This window comes from Neolamprologus multifasciatus, chromosome 4 (assembly GCF_963576455.1).
Source record: "Neolamprologus multifasciatus chromosome 4, fNeoMul1.2, whole genome shotgun sequence".
Classification (NCBI taxonomy): domain Eukaryota; kingdom Metazoa; phylum Chordata; class Actinopteri; order Cichliformes; family Cichlidae; genus Neolamprologus; species Neolamprologus multifasciatus.
In genome coordinates, this window is record NC_140442.1 from 9,112,530 (window position 1) to 9,127,449 (window position 14,920).

The 14,920-nt window shown below is 40.9% G+C and overlaps 1 protein-coding gene across 2 annotated transcripts in view; it reads right to left on the reverse strand.

Annotated features, from left to right (window-relative positions):
* srcin1a (SRC kinase signaling inhibitor 1a) overlaps positions 1-14,920 on the reverse strand; it is a 106,732-nt gene that overhangs the window by 19,343 nt on the left and 72,469 nt on the right. The window contains exons 5-12 of one of the 2 annotated variants that reach the window (XM_085157959.1): positions 8,098-8,293; positions 7,338-7,349; positions 6,620-6,915; positions 4,192-5,012; positions 3,774-3,875; positions 3,226-3,353; positions 1,624-1,644; positions 801-961 (exon numbers count right to left, since the gene is read on the reverse strand). In XM_085157959.1, the coding sequence (XP_085014085.1) occupies positions 801-961; positions 1,624-1,644; positions 3,226-3,353; positions 3,774-3,875; positions 4,192-5,012; positions 6,620-6,915; positions 7,338-7,349; positions 8,098-8,293 (1,737 nt within the window). The remainder of the gene's footprint in view (positions 1-800; positions 962-1,623; positions 1,645-3,225; positions 3,354-3,773; positions 3,876-4,191; positions 5,013-6,619; positions 6,916-7,337; positions 7,350-8,097; positions 8,294-14,920) is intronic. The other variant, XM_085157958.1, reaches the window with a different exon arrangement.

Sequence of the window (14,920 nt, forward strand, 5' to 3'; positions counted from 1 at the left end):
TGCTACTAGCACATCATTCACGCTGATCAAGATAATGCCAGTTCGCTTCAGTAAAAAATGGGTTTATCTCAACCCAGAAACAGTGTCCTGGTTTCTCTAAATAATCTACTCAGCATGCTGTCAACACTCTTCCTAAGGACTACTTCTTCAGTAGAAACTTGTTAATAACAACTGCTCACAAGACTGTGTAATATGCAGAATCATCAGTAAAGTGTCTCAGGCGAGGCATGCTGCTGATTTTTTTAGAGCGTACATTTGCAAAGCCTTGAGCAACACACACAAATACAAATAACCATTTGTATGTCATTAGGGTAGAGGTGGGGGTGTTAATAATTGTTCACCTTTTACAATTTGTTTTGATGAGTTATACCACTGTCACAGTGAATTTACATTTCAAAATATTGCATTAATATCAGATGTCTGTTTCTTTTTATCCTTATTACATATTTATATGTATTTGTTTTCTGTTGTGCAATAACAACAATATAACTAACAAAACAGATGAAAGAAAACATTATTGTCCTCCATAGGGAGGAGGACTAGATATGTCCAGATAAATTTTATGTAGTTCTTACATAGTGGCATTCAGTACACAACCACAGAGAGCTCGGTTCACAAACACAGAGTGCCATTGGCAGCTACGATAATCTTTTAGATGAGACAGGAAACATTAAATATAAACTCGAATATCAAAGGTATATTTAGGAAAACAAACGGTGTTTGTAGAGCTAGACAATAACCAGTTTTCTAATCTGAAAGGACAAACCAATTAAAAACGTTTAATTGTGGATATTAAATACCTGGATCTTGCGTAGCTGGTTGAGCTGTTTGCGCAGGTCGCTGGCGTTTTGCTGCAGACCGTGAAGATGGAGCTGCATCTGCAAGCGACCAACGCTGTTCACCTGGATTGAGTTAGAAGGTGGCGGCGGCATCAGAGCTAGAGGTGCCGATGGTGTATTTGCTGCCAATCACAGAGCAGGAAATGGGGGTCACCGGGAGGTCGTTGGGAAACAAAGCGGTTAGTTTGTTGGGTTATGCTCCGGTGAGAGTTGCAGCCAGCCAGCATCACACAGTAAAACAATAACACAAATACACACTTGCCATAAAGGCCAAAAAAATTACTTATACAGAAACTCTGGGCGCACACACACACAGAGGATATAGTGTGTGAATACAAAAAAGTCCCATATTCACAAAACTCTAATTGCCCAGTGGGAGAAATATGAGCTCATGCTATTAGTAACCCATAGAGAAGTGCAATTAGTCTATTCAGCAGTGACACACAGAGATAACCATGCTCTTATCTGAACATAGGCCTTTGTGAGTATGGCCATTGACCCACCAGATATTCTACCACATATTCACACACCCTCACAAAGGAGTTTTCCACTGTGTGCCAAAACAAACCTCTAAAATTCGCAAAGGAATAACCAAGCAGAAATTTAAAAAGTAGAGACAGACAGAACGAGGGGAGTCTGGGTTCTGGGAAACCAACCAGGAGATAAATAGGAGAATATACACTGCCAGCTACCCAGCAACACCACACACCCATACAGAGGTCAGGGAGCAATGAGAAATGTCTGGAAGGAGTAAAAGGGTGATAGAGTAGGAGATGGAAACTACCTTTCTTCTTCTGTCGTCCGGCTGGAATATAGAAAGAGTGAGCCAGTTACCAAGAAATTAATGAGTAGCAGAGAGACAAAGAGGGAGAGGAAAGTTTAGATTTACAGAATGGTGATCCCGGAGAACATTTTACTGACTATAGCAGAGACAATGGCTGTGGTGATGGCATAAGTCTTCTGGCAGTGATCCAATGCATGAGGAAGCTTCAAAGACAACAGGGTTATACAATTATGGAAAGAGAGGGATGACTGTACAGTATCAAAGGGATGCATCCAGTATACCTATCGGGGTACAAAAGCTGAAAAGCTCCTGTCAGTATTTAACAAATTCTATGATTAAATATTTGTTTCTTATAGAGAATATCTGATATTTTGAAAAATACCTTTGAACACAAAATTGAATTTACATGCCGCCAGCAGAGACAGTCACAAGTGAAGGAATAAACCTTCCAGAGACTTCAAAGCTGTCTTATTTCCTCTTTCTGGAGGTTATGTTTACAATTTGGCATCTCAGTTTATTTAACACATTTCACGAGCTGTCACCAGGTATATTATTCAATCTCTGACAGATCCGTGCTAGCATTTCGCCTCTGCTTTCCTGTATTTGTACTTTGCAAAAAAAACCAACTTTGCGGTACAATCTCAAAAGAACCAAAGAGTAATTTTCTCATCTGACCGAGCTTTAACAATTCTATTAACCCGAATTGATGCTTGATTTGATGCTTAATTTTGATTATCAAATGATATATTAGACATTTTAAATGAAACTCTTCCACTTAAGAAGCGACAGAAAAGCAAAGACAGTCAAAGAGAAAAAGAAAAAAGAACTATGAATGAGGTGGAAATGTAATGTCTCAGAGAGTGTCCAAAGGGGCTTTAACACTGAACTCACTTGGTTCAGTTAAAATAAATACTGGCAAGTTTTCCTGCGTAATGCAGTTAGTTTTGGATTGCTAGAAGAAAAACTGTCCATGAGAATTATTATGACTTCATATGCTAAATCTGCTGTTAGATTTGCAATGCTTATAATAAAAAATGCACAGCCAGTGTAGGATCGCTATTTATGATACATGGAAGTATTACCATATAACCTATCATACCACTGATTTATTAAAGATATTTCATCTGACTCAATGCATTATGCACTATATTTGGCCCATTAACATGTCAATATACATTCCCACTAGAGCAAAAATGAAATAAAATTCTTTGAATTCTGCTTGGGACAGGACACTATTATGGTGTATGTAGATAAACATGTTTAAGTTCCAGGGTCAGACTGTATAACTACATATTCACATGCAGTTTGATAGCTAACACATTGTTTGAACACTGCTGGAGTAGAACTAAAAGTTCCAAACAAACAATTACCAATGCTACATTTCTTAACTTAACCTCTTATCCGCCCTCTTGTAAGAAAGTTACCAAGTTAGCATATATTAGTCTTAAACCAGGAAGTCACCGCCATTGCTAGTTTGTGTACATTCGGGATGCGTGCACAGGGAGCAGGGAAATCGAGCCATAAAAGTATTCTAAACAGCACAGGAAAGGAAGTGTTAGTAACGGTTGGGTTCACAGGTAACAATTACGCTGCTTTACTCACTTCCAGTGGCGGAGCCATCACTGTTGGTTTCGGTCTTCTCGCTGGAAGAGAAAGGTAATGGCCGTGAAAACTCCGTCCCTTGGTCTGGAGGGCAGCCCGCCATCATGCAGAGACGCAGCAGGCCACATCTGAGGATCAACGGCCACAGGGCAAGGCAATTACAGTGCTAACACTAGAAGCACCACTGCTGGATACTATCAGACTGATTACATTAACAAGTTGTCACCTTTTTAATGAAGTCTACTGCATATCTGAGAGTAAAGTGCCCTGATAACAATGGTCAGTGTAAGGAATCAAAATCTACTGAAAGACTCTAGGAGATGTCTGTATTTATCAGTGCACCGATCAGCATTGTGCCCTGTGGCTAATGTTTAGTGCTCTGAATTTGTGCTGTGCTCACACGAGGTAATGCACCACTTCACAGCTATGGAGCTTATAATGGCTCTCATAATAGATAATAATCCTGTCGATCATCCTGTTTTTGTGTCCAAACTAATGCTGTATCTGTGACTTTCAGAGGGTTAATGGGCTGTAATGGAGAGTCTTACGTGCTGTCACTGTCTGGTGCTCTGGTCAGCACACTCTGGACGAGCCCAGTCAGACTGGCTATCTGCTTCTCCATGGCCTCCATACGCTCCAGGCGATGATCCCTGCGAAAATAACAAACAGCACATCTGTGAAACAAAACCCTGAACTCAACACAAACGAAGAGCTGAAAAAACACTTGGAATTCTTTGCAAACAGAAAAATATTTGTTCTTAGGGGTGTGAAATATGCAAATTTGAATAGGAGATTGTTAAACATGAATTAATAATATCTGTAAAAGTTTATCAGGCAGAGAAAATATGTAACTTTGAGGGTTTTGTTTTTGTTTGTTTGCTTTTTTCCCTGATGCACACTGCATCAGAAGATACAATAAAATACACGAATAAAAACAGGAAAACATTCACACTGATTCTTACTGACCTGCTACTGTCAGAATCTTGCCCGGATAACGAAGACCCAAAACCAGATGTGGTGCGGCTGCCCTCTCCAGGTCCAGCTGTTATACACAGAGGATCAGAACCGGAGCTGGGCCTGGATTTCGGGCTCTCCACAAACACAGAAGAAGAGGCAGAGTCCTTGCGGAAACTCTGTCTGACAGGTGAGGCTCTGGGTGTGCTGGAATAAGAGTCTCTGTCCCTCAGCTGCATGTCAGGGATTTTCTGTGGGGATGACGGTGGCATGCGAAATCCCATGCCCAGAGTGGCAGAAGAGTATGTGTCTGAGTATAGTGAACCTCCAGGCTTGTAGAGCGAGTCTTCCAGGTCTCCCTGGAGAGCAGCAGCTGAGTAGGTGCTGAGGGAGCGCACAGAGCCACGTCGGTACAGGCCAGCGGAAACAGGGAAGCTAAAGGGGTCTCCGATCGCAGCTAATGACTGGGTGGAGGCGATGCTGAGGCGGCCTTCGTGCATCAAGCTGTAGGGATCGGCATATAGCCCCTCATTTTTCATCAGTGCCATGTTTTTAGCAGAAACCTCTTCATCAGGCTTGACATCGCGGCGCTCCAGGATGGCACTAGGTGAAGGGGACAGACCTGCGTTGGCACCATGGCCGGCTGAGGGATGGTGTGGATGTCGGGGTTGATCATGTTGGGGATGGGATCCACCGAAGGATGGAGCACGGCCCCCGCTGTAGGAGAGGCGTGAGCGAGAAGGAGACCCAGAGGATGCTGAGGCGGTGGAGGAAGGAAGGGTATTTAGGCGGCGAGTTGGGGAGGAGTCGCGGGAAGAGTAGACCATTTCCCTCTGAAATGAACAAAGAGGGATGAGAGTTACCATGGAGACCAACAGATGAGTGTGCTGTGATTCCCATGCTTATAATGACTATGGCTATGACGTGGATCTGGCTGACACCAGACAAGGTGTCAGGATCTGCAGATGATGATAAATTTGTTAAATAACGAGACAAATTATTGGTCCGATGGAAGAGATCAGAGATGCTGCCTGTGATTTTGTTTATTAGACTAATGATAAAAGGAATAAAATTGATTGTGTCTGCTCAAAATGGAAATAATCTGCAAGGCAACACAAGACCATGTAGTCTTAAATCTGTATCTTTATCTGCAGCAGGATGATAACATGATGCAAAAGCTCATTCAACCTGAAAAGCTCTGAACGTTTCTTCACTGAGCTCTTCTTCCCTGCCTTTTGTCTAGTATGTTATTGTTAAACATGCCCCAGTGCTATCTTTCACTTCACCTCTGGCTGTGTTCCCCTGCTGCTAATTTAGTCCTGTTGTGATTTTTCTAATTTCTGAACCTTTTAAATGTCAAATAGTCTGCTTTTCCTAGTCGCATATCTACTTTTCTAACTTAAGTCATTCCTGTTTTCATTCATTCTCAGCATCATAGCAAACAGTTTATTGCAGAGAATATATTAGACAAAGACAGAGTAATATATGATGTTTAGCATTTGTAACCAGGGATAAATTCATTTATATACACTGAAAAACCATGGCATTAAAACTAAGCCAAACCCTGTATTCCCTGACCAGTTGACAAGTGGTTTCTGATTTTCAGTGGAAGAAACTGGATGTACCAAGAATCGCAAACACTACCTAACCACTGACAGGTACTGAAACTTTAAAAAGTGCAGTAAAAACTACCTCCAGCCTGCAAGATTGGGGCTTTAGCAATAGATTTCACAGTGACTGTGAACAACCACTGGCAACCACTCAAGGAATACTTATTTTTCCTAATCAACTGTTGGCAACTGGTTGCCAGGTGGTCACCAGCTGGTCTTTAGGCCTGTGTGGCTACTTGTTGATGTTTTTGTGGTGTACACTCGTTGGCCACCCCTTCCCCTCTTTTTCCATGTCAACTTCTTGTATGTTTACGTAAACAAGGACAGCACATGCACTGAAATCATTTTTCATTCTCTGTTTGCATGGTTAACAAGAGTTGTATTCTTAGTATTTTGTGAATATTGCAGATTGTAAGCATAGTTTTGTATAAAAAAAACTAAAAAAGGATCTCCCTCAGGCTCCCTTGATCTTTACTGAAGCAGAAATAGCTTTGAATGTTAAAATATGCTCATTTCACACAGGAACATTGTTCTCTGGTGTCTGCACAGCAACAGATGGCCTACTTGAAGATAAGAAAATACATTTCCAGGAGGAATACCTGTTAAATTACTAACCTGAATATACTGTAATAGCCTGTAATAGTCAAAGTAACCACTGAAATAATAAAAATAATAAAAGAAGGCACTATTACCTTACCAAAAAGGCACCCTATTATGGTTTTCATTGACAGTTCAGTTGTCAAACTTGCCAGAGATCAGACAAGAATTTTGTTCTGTGAAATAGCAGAAAACAGGCTGGCCTTTTCACCTCCCATCTCCATTCTGCTTACCCTCAAGTCCCCGTTGGCCAGGTGTGCGGCAGCGGGATAAGAAGCATAGATGGGTTCTTTGCGGTAAATCTTGATGATGCTGCGATCCTGAATGTCTCTGACATCCTCCAGCTCGTAGAAGACATTACGGGCCTCGTCCTTGATCAGGATGGCTGTGTTGGGTGACTTCAGCATACCTGCTGTCAACTTCTGAGGGAACATGTGCACGATGAGAGCATGCAGCGTATCCAGGCTGGTGAGCTCATGGGTGATGTGCACCCGACGCGTCTCATCTCCATATTGCAGAAACAGCACGCCTAAAAGAAAGCGATGAAGGAGAAGGTGGCTGAGTCAGAAGATGCTGGCTTTAGTGGATGGAGAGAACTAGCAGAGACATTTTGTTGGCTGCAGCTGAAATGATACAAATGTTCTGACTCTTTTTTATACGAAATCTTGATAACTTCTCTCATCAGATATCAGCATGACTAATGGCTAAATGAGTACCAAACCCACTCTTATTTTCTTAATGTTAGATTAGGATTGTGAGAGCTAGTTGAGAATTCACAAATAATGCACAAAGATGCATGCACAGGCTGATTTTTTTGCAAGGTTTTCTTTTTGAGTATTAGTTGCCCCACCTATGAATAATTAAACTCCAAAACATCCCAACTTCATAAAAAGCTTTCAGCAGATTCTGCAACGATCATATAAATAAAGATGTGTTTGATGCCTGACTAACCTGAAAATTCATCTTCATACACCATGGGACAAACAAAAAGTCATACACCATGGGACAAACAAAAAAGAACAAACAAAGCAAAGAAAGACCAAGAGTTAAAAGTCAGGCAAAATTAAGTGTCAGTTAATACTGCAGACAAGTTGGGAAGAGAAGAAAACAAAGACAGTAGTTAGTGTAGAGACAGGGGAGACAGGCAAGCCTGGTGTGCCACTTCTGCTTGAACTTCTTATTCAGGAATGCCCTAATCAGGTATAGCTCTTTAATTTTACACCCACTTCTTTTACCTGCACAAGGTAACTCCACACCTTGCTCTTCATGAATCTGCACCACCTTCACATTAATCCTCTCTACACTCCCAAGGCCCTTTTGTTGTATAACTGTCCTTGAATGTTCTGCTTGCACACAAGGATATACTTAATCCAGTACAGTATGAACTCTGTTACGGTTAAATGAAATGTCACTAAAATACCTATCCTAAGAAAAAAAAATCTATGTTTTTTATTCCATTCTAAAAACTACAAGACATTTTTGAACTCACAGGGAGCGTACTGCATCGACACTGAAAAACAAAGTCATACTTTATCAGGTTTGAGTGTTCTGTACATTTTTATAGCAGGTCAATTAGACTAAAGACTGTAAATTCGGGTGTGAATAAAACACAATTCCTTCAATTCCTTGTAAGCACAGTGGTTCCCTTCACCAGCTACATGAGGTAAAGAGAAAGCTGCCTTGAGTCCAGCTGGTATGCGGTGATTTTAACCTGGAGATCGTAGCTTATTCTGGCTGGCTGAGCGGGACAGCGGCAGACTCTGGCGAAATCGGTTCATCCGGTTAAACCCAATGGGGATGTCGGCTTCTGACATAGTCTCCAAGGATTCAGCGGAGGCAAAAGAGAGCTTGGCAGCCTGGTCGGCGAGACCAGACTGGGTAGACTGGGAGTGGCGTGGACTGCGGCTCTACAGAGAGAAAAGGGACAGATTAATTGACTGTGAAGTGAAACTGAAGTGGAAAGAATGGATTGGACGGGGCTAGTGGTGTAAGAACAACTTGAAAACAGAAAGCAGGCACACAGTGAGACACCACACAATGAAACACCTAACAAGATTATTGAAGCCCTGACAATGGTTAAGCTAGCAGCCATTTACAAAGAATTACTGGCGTCACAGTCTCTGACATTAGTTGAATGGTGCAGCAACAAAACATCATATAGCTGTACTCAGTTGGCACAGAATGCCAGGACATCAGCCTTTATGAATCACTTGTAAGGAGACGCATTAAGCAGAAACTCAGAAAAAGTTAGTGAGACTTTGCACACCTCCCACACGCTTTCATCCAAACTTGTCCGTTTGCAGCTACGAACTTTAAATGAATGCTTGTGGGATGGGAGGAGAAGCTCATGCAAATCCCAGGCTGTCACTGTGGGTTTATCCTGCTGGCCTATGCCCAGGCGTCTCTCACTGAAAGACTGTTAGCGCAGCTGGGGCTGAGCTCACTGAACTGTCTCTCTGATCCCCCACCGCTGCAGAGTCTCCTCCAGCTCAGAGGCTGCTGTAATGAGCTCCCAGAATGCTGTCTGCTCATTGTTTGGACGGCAGAAGCAAATGCATCTTTGGCCACAGCACAGGAGCCATTCCTGTCTCATCCTCCTTGAACCACGAGCACAACAGTCGTTGTGCTCGTTTAGAACAGTCCTTTCTAAGAATTTCCCTGTCTTCCTTTCGCTGCCTAAGTCAAGCAGCAGCATGGATCTACTGCTCCTTCCATTAATGTGGTATTTAATTAATGGGATACTGACAGAAGCAATATGGAGGGCCATATCTGCGCTCATTAAGTCTCAGCAGTGGGCTGTTTGAATTCATTCATAAACACACAACACTGCACAGAATACACAACCACTGTACATCCATTTATGGTTTTGTTAATTGGGTAATAAGACAGGAAAGCATGCTGAACAAGAAATGAAAGATGCAAACAGAGAATACTTTCGATATGGATTTTTTTTTTTTCAAAATAATCAATTAACTACTTAATCAGTAAAATGAAAAAATAGCAGGGAAGAAATCCATCTCAATATCCCAGACAGAGAATTTCAAAAGGGTGGGTTTTGTTTTTACCAAAAGGCAGCGTGTGACAGTATACTGTCACAGTGGGCAAAATGAATGTAGCACAAGATTAATTTTTTTTAGCCTTGCAGGTGGCACAGTTCAATGGATGGCAATGTCACCCTGTCAGATAGTCGATCGACCACCTTGGTGCATACTCAGCTTTTAGATCGATTGCTACAGAATCTTGCACCGACGATCATAGTTCAATTTGTCCAACACTTCCAAGTGAACACCAGCCTAGCTTTAGCTTTAGTAGATATCCTTAATATGTAGATGCAAATGATAATAAACGTTGCAGTACTCATGCAACTCAATGAGATAAATCTTTTTTACTTATTAAACTTCTGGGAATTGAGTAATTATTCCAGTAGGAAATGGAATAACCAAACAGCAATATTTGGGACCTTATATCATGTTAGGTACTGCAGTCATTGGTAATTTGGTCTTTTAATTAGCTGCTGCATGCATTCACGTGTATGTTTACAAGACAAGTTACAAACCTGCAGCAAGACTAAAAATCCCAACAACCATTTTTTATAATGTAACCTTACATCCCTTTTGCCGCCATCATACATAATTCAATCACGGAATCATACACAGTGAACCAAACCAGTGATGGTAGCGGCAGACAGTGTCTGAGCGCACTGAGAAACTGCGATGCTGACAGATAACCCACACCATGTTTTCTAATAGGGTCATTTATCTAAGCTGTGACCACACCGAGAAACACAGCCAACAGCATCACAGAGGAGGAGCCCACACTGTAGCTTGCCTCATTCTGGCCAGACCATCCTACATAGGGACATTAAGGGGTGAGGAGGGTTGGGGGATCAAAATAAACCCTGGAGATTTTATTTACGTTTCCACTGTTTTAGGAAGCAAAAGTTATGATTGAAATGTTGAAACGTGCTTTCGGTGTTATACAAGCTGTTTGATGTGAGTCTAAGAAGCTATGATTAGCAGACTGGCAACACTGGTGAACAGTCATCCCAGCTCTGAGGTAACAGCAGTATAATTCTTGGGCTTCGTGCATTTGCCAGACTACTATGTAGGCTGGAGTTATTTATACATGACCTTACGTCAAAATGACCAGTTGTAATTTTTACACTTTACAGGCTAAACAGTAAAAAGGTTACTTACTGAGCTAAAAGAAGCATTTGATGATACATCTATGAGATATGTGTATTAATACTCAAGACCTTTTGGCCAAAGACAAAGCAATAGTGAATATTCTCTACAGAATAAAAACACTTTAATCTGAGCCTGTTAAGACAGTTTACATTTAAGGCACAAAAAGAGAACACCTAATTTGACACTGATGGTGAAGGAAAGTTCATAACTGGGACCCAAAAACCAAAAGACTGATTTGTAGATTTTCGTTACTTTTTAGAATGAACCAGCGTAGTGAGGTGTGCTACTGATAGTGCTAGACTATTTGTAGACTACACTTGACGTTCTAAATGCCAATAAAGAAGGAGGATGATAAAAAGCAGTTTTTGGACAAATTCAGGTGTTTAGCCAACACAGAACAGGTGCTGAACCAGCCGTCTAAATGAAATATTACTCAGTAAAAGTAACACCCGGGAGCTGATTTGGCAAAGAAATGCAGCTTTATCTATGAACAGGAATATGAGCAACTCTGAACTACAGCTTGACTCATTCTAGCTGTCCTTGTTAGAAATTTATTTTAAAGCGAAATAACCCACTGAGCTTTCTAGGAAATGGAAATGGGAGAGTATGATCCTATATGTCTGAACTAGCTTTCCTGTCATCTTTTTAAACCCAAATTTACCTCCTTATTCACGCTGCATTCTCTCCGCAACTCCTTTCAACATGCTGCAAAAACAAGACAATGAAATCCCCATGTATGACTGGGTGTAAGATTACTGCAGCTGTTGTTACATGTGGTTTTACTCAGATCGTCTTATTACAACAGTCCCCAAACATTGACTTCCATATTGGTGGTTTATGTGATATGTAAACTGAAAATGTCTCACTGCGGTAATTTTGCATTGTAAATAATATATGTGAATGCACCATCTGGTCATGCATCTGGTGCTGCTAGAAATGCCAGCGTTACATCACGGTGTTCACAGCCTTTGAGGAAAACTGGTTTTACCTCCTCATTTTTCCTCCACACCCTCCCACCTTCCACCCCCTTCCCTACACCTCAACCTTTTCTTTTAGACTTTTTCCAACAGCACTCAATTACTGTTGCAATCTCCACACTGCTATAAGGGCATGGCAGAAGAGAGGAACAAGAGGAGAACAGGATGATCTTACATGTGAATAGAGTGGAAAGTGGGACAGGGCAACCTAAGGCTACAAACTGCATTAAACTCATTGCAACCTCCCACCATGTCTTTTCTTGTTTCTTGCTTGTAGACACTAGCATGAGTGCATACACACAGACACACACACACACAATGGTCTACTCTGCTTTAAGGTCAAAAGCCTTGTAGCCTTGGTATATGGCTTTCTATGTTTGGGGGAGCATTTCTCATCAAACTCCATCTTGTACTTCAGGGTCGTCTTATTTAGACTGCAAACTAGTTGTCAGATTTTTTATCTCTTCTTCGATAAAAATGGTGAACTTCACTTCAGCCACAGAATGTTTTAATCAGGCATACTGTAATTATACTTCTGGGGCGATCAAAAAATGAATGCATCTGCAAAGTGTTAAGTTATCTCTCCGTGAAGATTACATTTAATTTAAATCCCGAACTTGTTTTCTGATATTGTGCTCAGTTTGAGGTGGTTGATGCCTGATTAACTAACTGCCTGAAGGTTCAGTGATCTGGCCATAAAAGGGAAGTGAGCTTGTTTTAAAAATTCTGGAGTATATTTTGAACTTGAAACCCCCTCTGTGTCCTTATATATTCCTATTTTCCTCTTGCTCATAACATAACATGTAGAATGTGAATAAATATGAACCGTGTGATGCACAAGCTTAAGTTAAGAGGAGTTCATGTGCGAGGTGTCGGCATTGGCTACGATACAGCTGAGCCTCCAACAAGACAAGAAAATGGCTGAACTACACTGCTGTAACAGTCTAAAACCAGAGGCTGGCTTATTACATGACGGTTGCTGCCAGCCTCTTTCTAATCTTTTCTGCAAGAGCAGTAATTCTCCTCTTAAGTGACATTAAATTCTGTTGGATTTGAAAATTACTATATATAAAAATGCCAAACACAGCTTGATGCGAGTGAAGCCTTTAGTTCCCGAGGTGTAAAATCTTTAAATTGCAAACCTCACACCTTGTCCACATCTCGTACTTTTTTCTCCCCACCAGCTTATTTTGTTCGCCCCTCCTAATAATATCTTTATCTTCCCTGGATGCTTCTCTGTGTCTTAGCCTCCAGTGATACGTCCTCCTTTCCCACCTTTTATCCCCTGTCACTCATGTGTCCTCCTTTAATTCTTACTCGAATGCTTTGTGTGAACATATCTGCTTCCCCCCCAGTCTCTGGCAGCAGAGGCCAAAGCCACATCCAGGTACATCTCTCGTGTTGTTTCTGTCTACATCTTGAGCATTTTTAATGTTTTTCCTCCACCCACAACCTGGCTCTTTTCCCACACAAAAAAGTTCACAGCTCTCACTTTTAGAAAATAGAGAGAAAACAGCCCCCTAAATCGATCCATCTCTCACATCCATTTGGCTCTACTTGCTTTTTTCCGTTATTATAGCTTTTCATCTTTGTAGCCAATCTCCTGGACACAAAGTCCCCCAATACTCTCAGAGTCCTTTCTCTTTAGAATACCAGGAATCATCAATGCATGGAACAAAATGCTTTGTAAAACTGCTATAAATTGTAAGTTGTTGCAATAGGTTTGCTTATAAAAGAGAGTGAGAATAACGCAGTGTTCCTCAAGACACCATTCTATAAGTGTGTTAGGTGGGTTTTTGGCTGAGAGAAACAGCAGTTTTGAAACTTTGACAGTTTCATTTTCAGGAATATGTTCAGTCATGCATCACCCACAACTTGTTAATTAGACTTAAAATGTGTCTATATTTAGCATGCTACAATCCAATAAGATCCCTGGAAAACATATTTATGCCAAAGATGAAACCATGAGTGTATGCAGTCCTTATACTACTTCCATTTGGGGGTTTAATTTGAGCAGGGAGGGTAATTCAGGGAGAATTAGGCTTAGATTAGAGATGATAGCATGAGGGAGCAGGACATGGCTTTCAGAAGCTCTAATGCAAAATGAAGAAAATTGAACAAGATGAGGCGTCGACATACAGTAAAAGATGTCAACAACAGCCTCTGTGTTAAAAGCATATAATATATGATATCTTTAGATTTCTGATCACTTGGAGTATTTTGCTTATTTCATTTGACACTATATTAATGCTGCTGCACCTCTGTCAATAAATTCTCTCTTTCTCACTACTGCGTTATTAAAACAACCTAATTTAGTGCATTGTGAAGCAAAGCTGCAAAACAACAATAAGTGAATAACAGAAAAGCAACTTGCACTAATAAATGCAAAGAAATGAAAACAATCTCTAGTAAATCACTGATAAAGAAAATGTTAATCATGAACTACTTTGACTAAAGAAGAGTTAATTAATTTTTGGTTTTTTCTAAAGCTTTTCTTCTAAACACTTGTAGTTTGTATAACGCAGCTTTCAGTTTCTCATTAACGGTTGGAAAAAAACTAAACATCCCTAAAGGTCAACTTGACTTTGGGGAATACTGATGAGCATGTCATGATCTTCATTGCTAATCAAGAACCCACATTTTCAAATGCAAATATAATTATTCGTTTCAATTATTATTATTTTGACATCATTTTAACATTTTCATTGGGAATGAGCAGGATGGATGAGATTAGAAATGAGTATATTAGAGGGCTAGCTCAGGTTGACATGATTTGAACATGTGCAGAGGAGGGATAGTGGATATGTGGGGTAACAAATGGGTAAAGGATGTTGAATGTGGAGCTACCAAGCAGGAAAAGAGGAAGATTCATGGATATAGTGAAGGAGGACAAAGGGTTGGAGGTAGATGAATAGCATTCTCAGTATTTCTGCAGAAAATCTTTCAGTCTTGTTATTTCATTTCTGAAAAGTCACAACTGGTTCAATTGATTGTTTCAAATGCTATTTTTCTTCCTCAAACACCCCCGAGCTTTGGCAGCCCACTTGTATGTCCTGCAGGGTTCAAAATCGTTTACTTGTGTGGCACATTTATGTGACAGACAGAACTCTAAATTCATGCTATTCAGAATAAATTAGTCGTGGGAATAGGGGATAAATTGCTTACCCTTCCTCAAGGGTCAGGGCATTTAGCCATTGATATTTAGTGACATTTCCACCTGGTCCAAATGATGCTGAGAGCACAGACTGAGGTCAGACTACAACTCAGACAAGCCCTGGGCTCTTCCCTCACACATATCAATACCTTCTCCCTGCCTACCACTATGATCTATAAAGTCAGAAAGTGATACACACAACCTTGCATGCAAGCC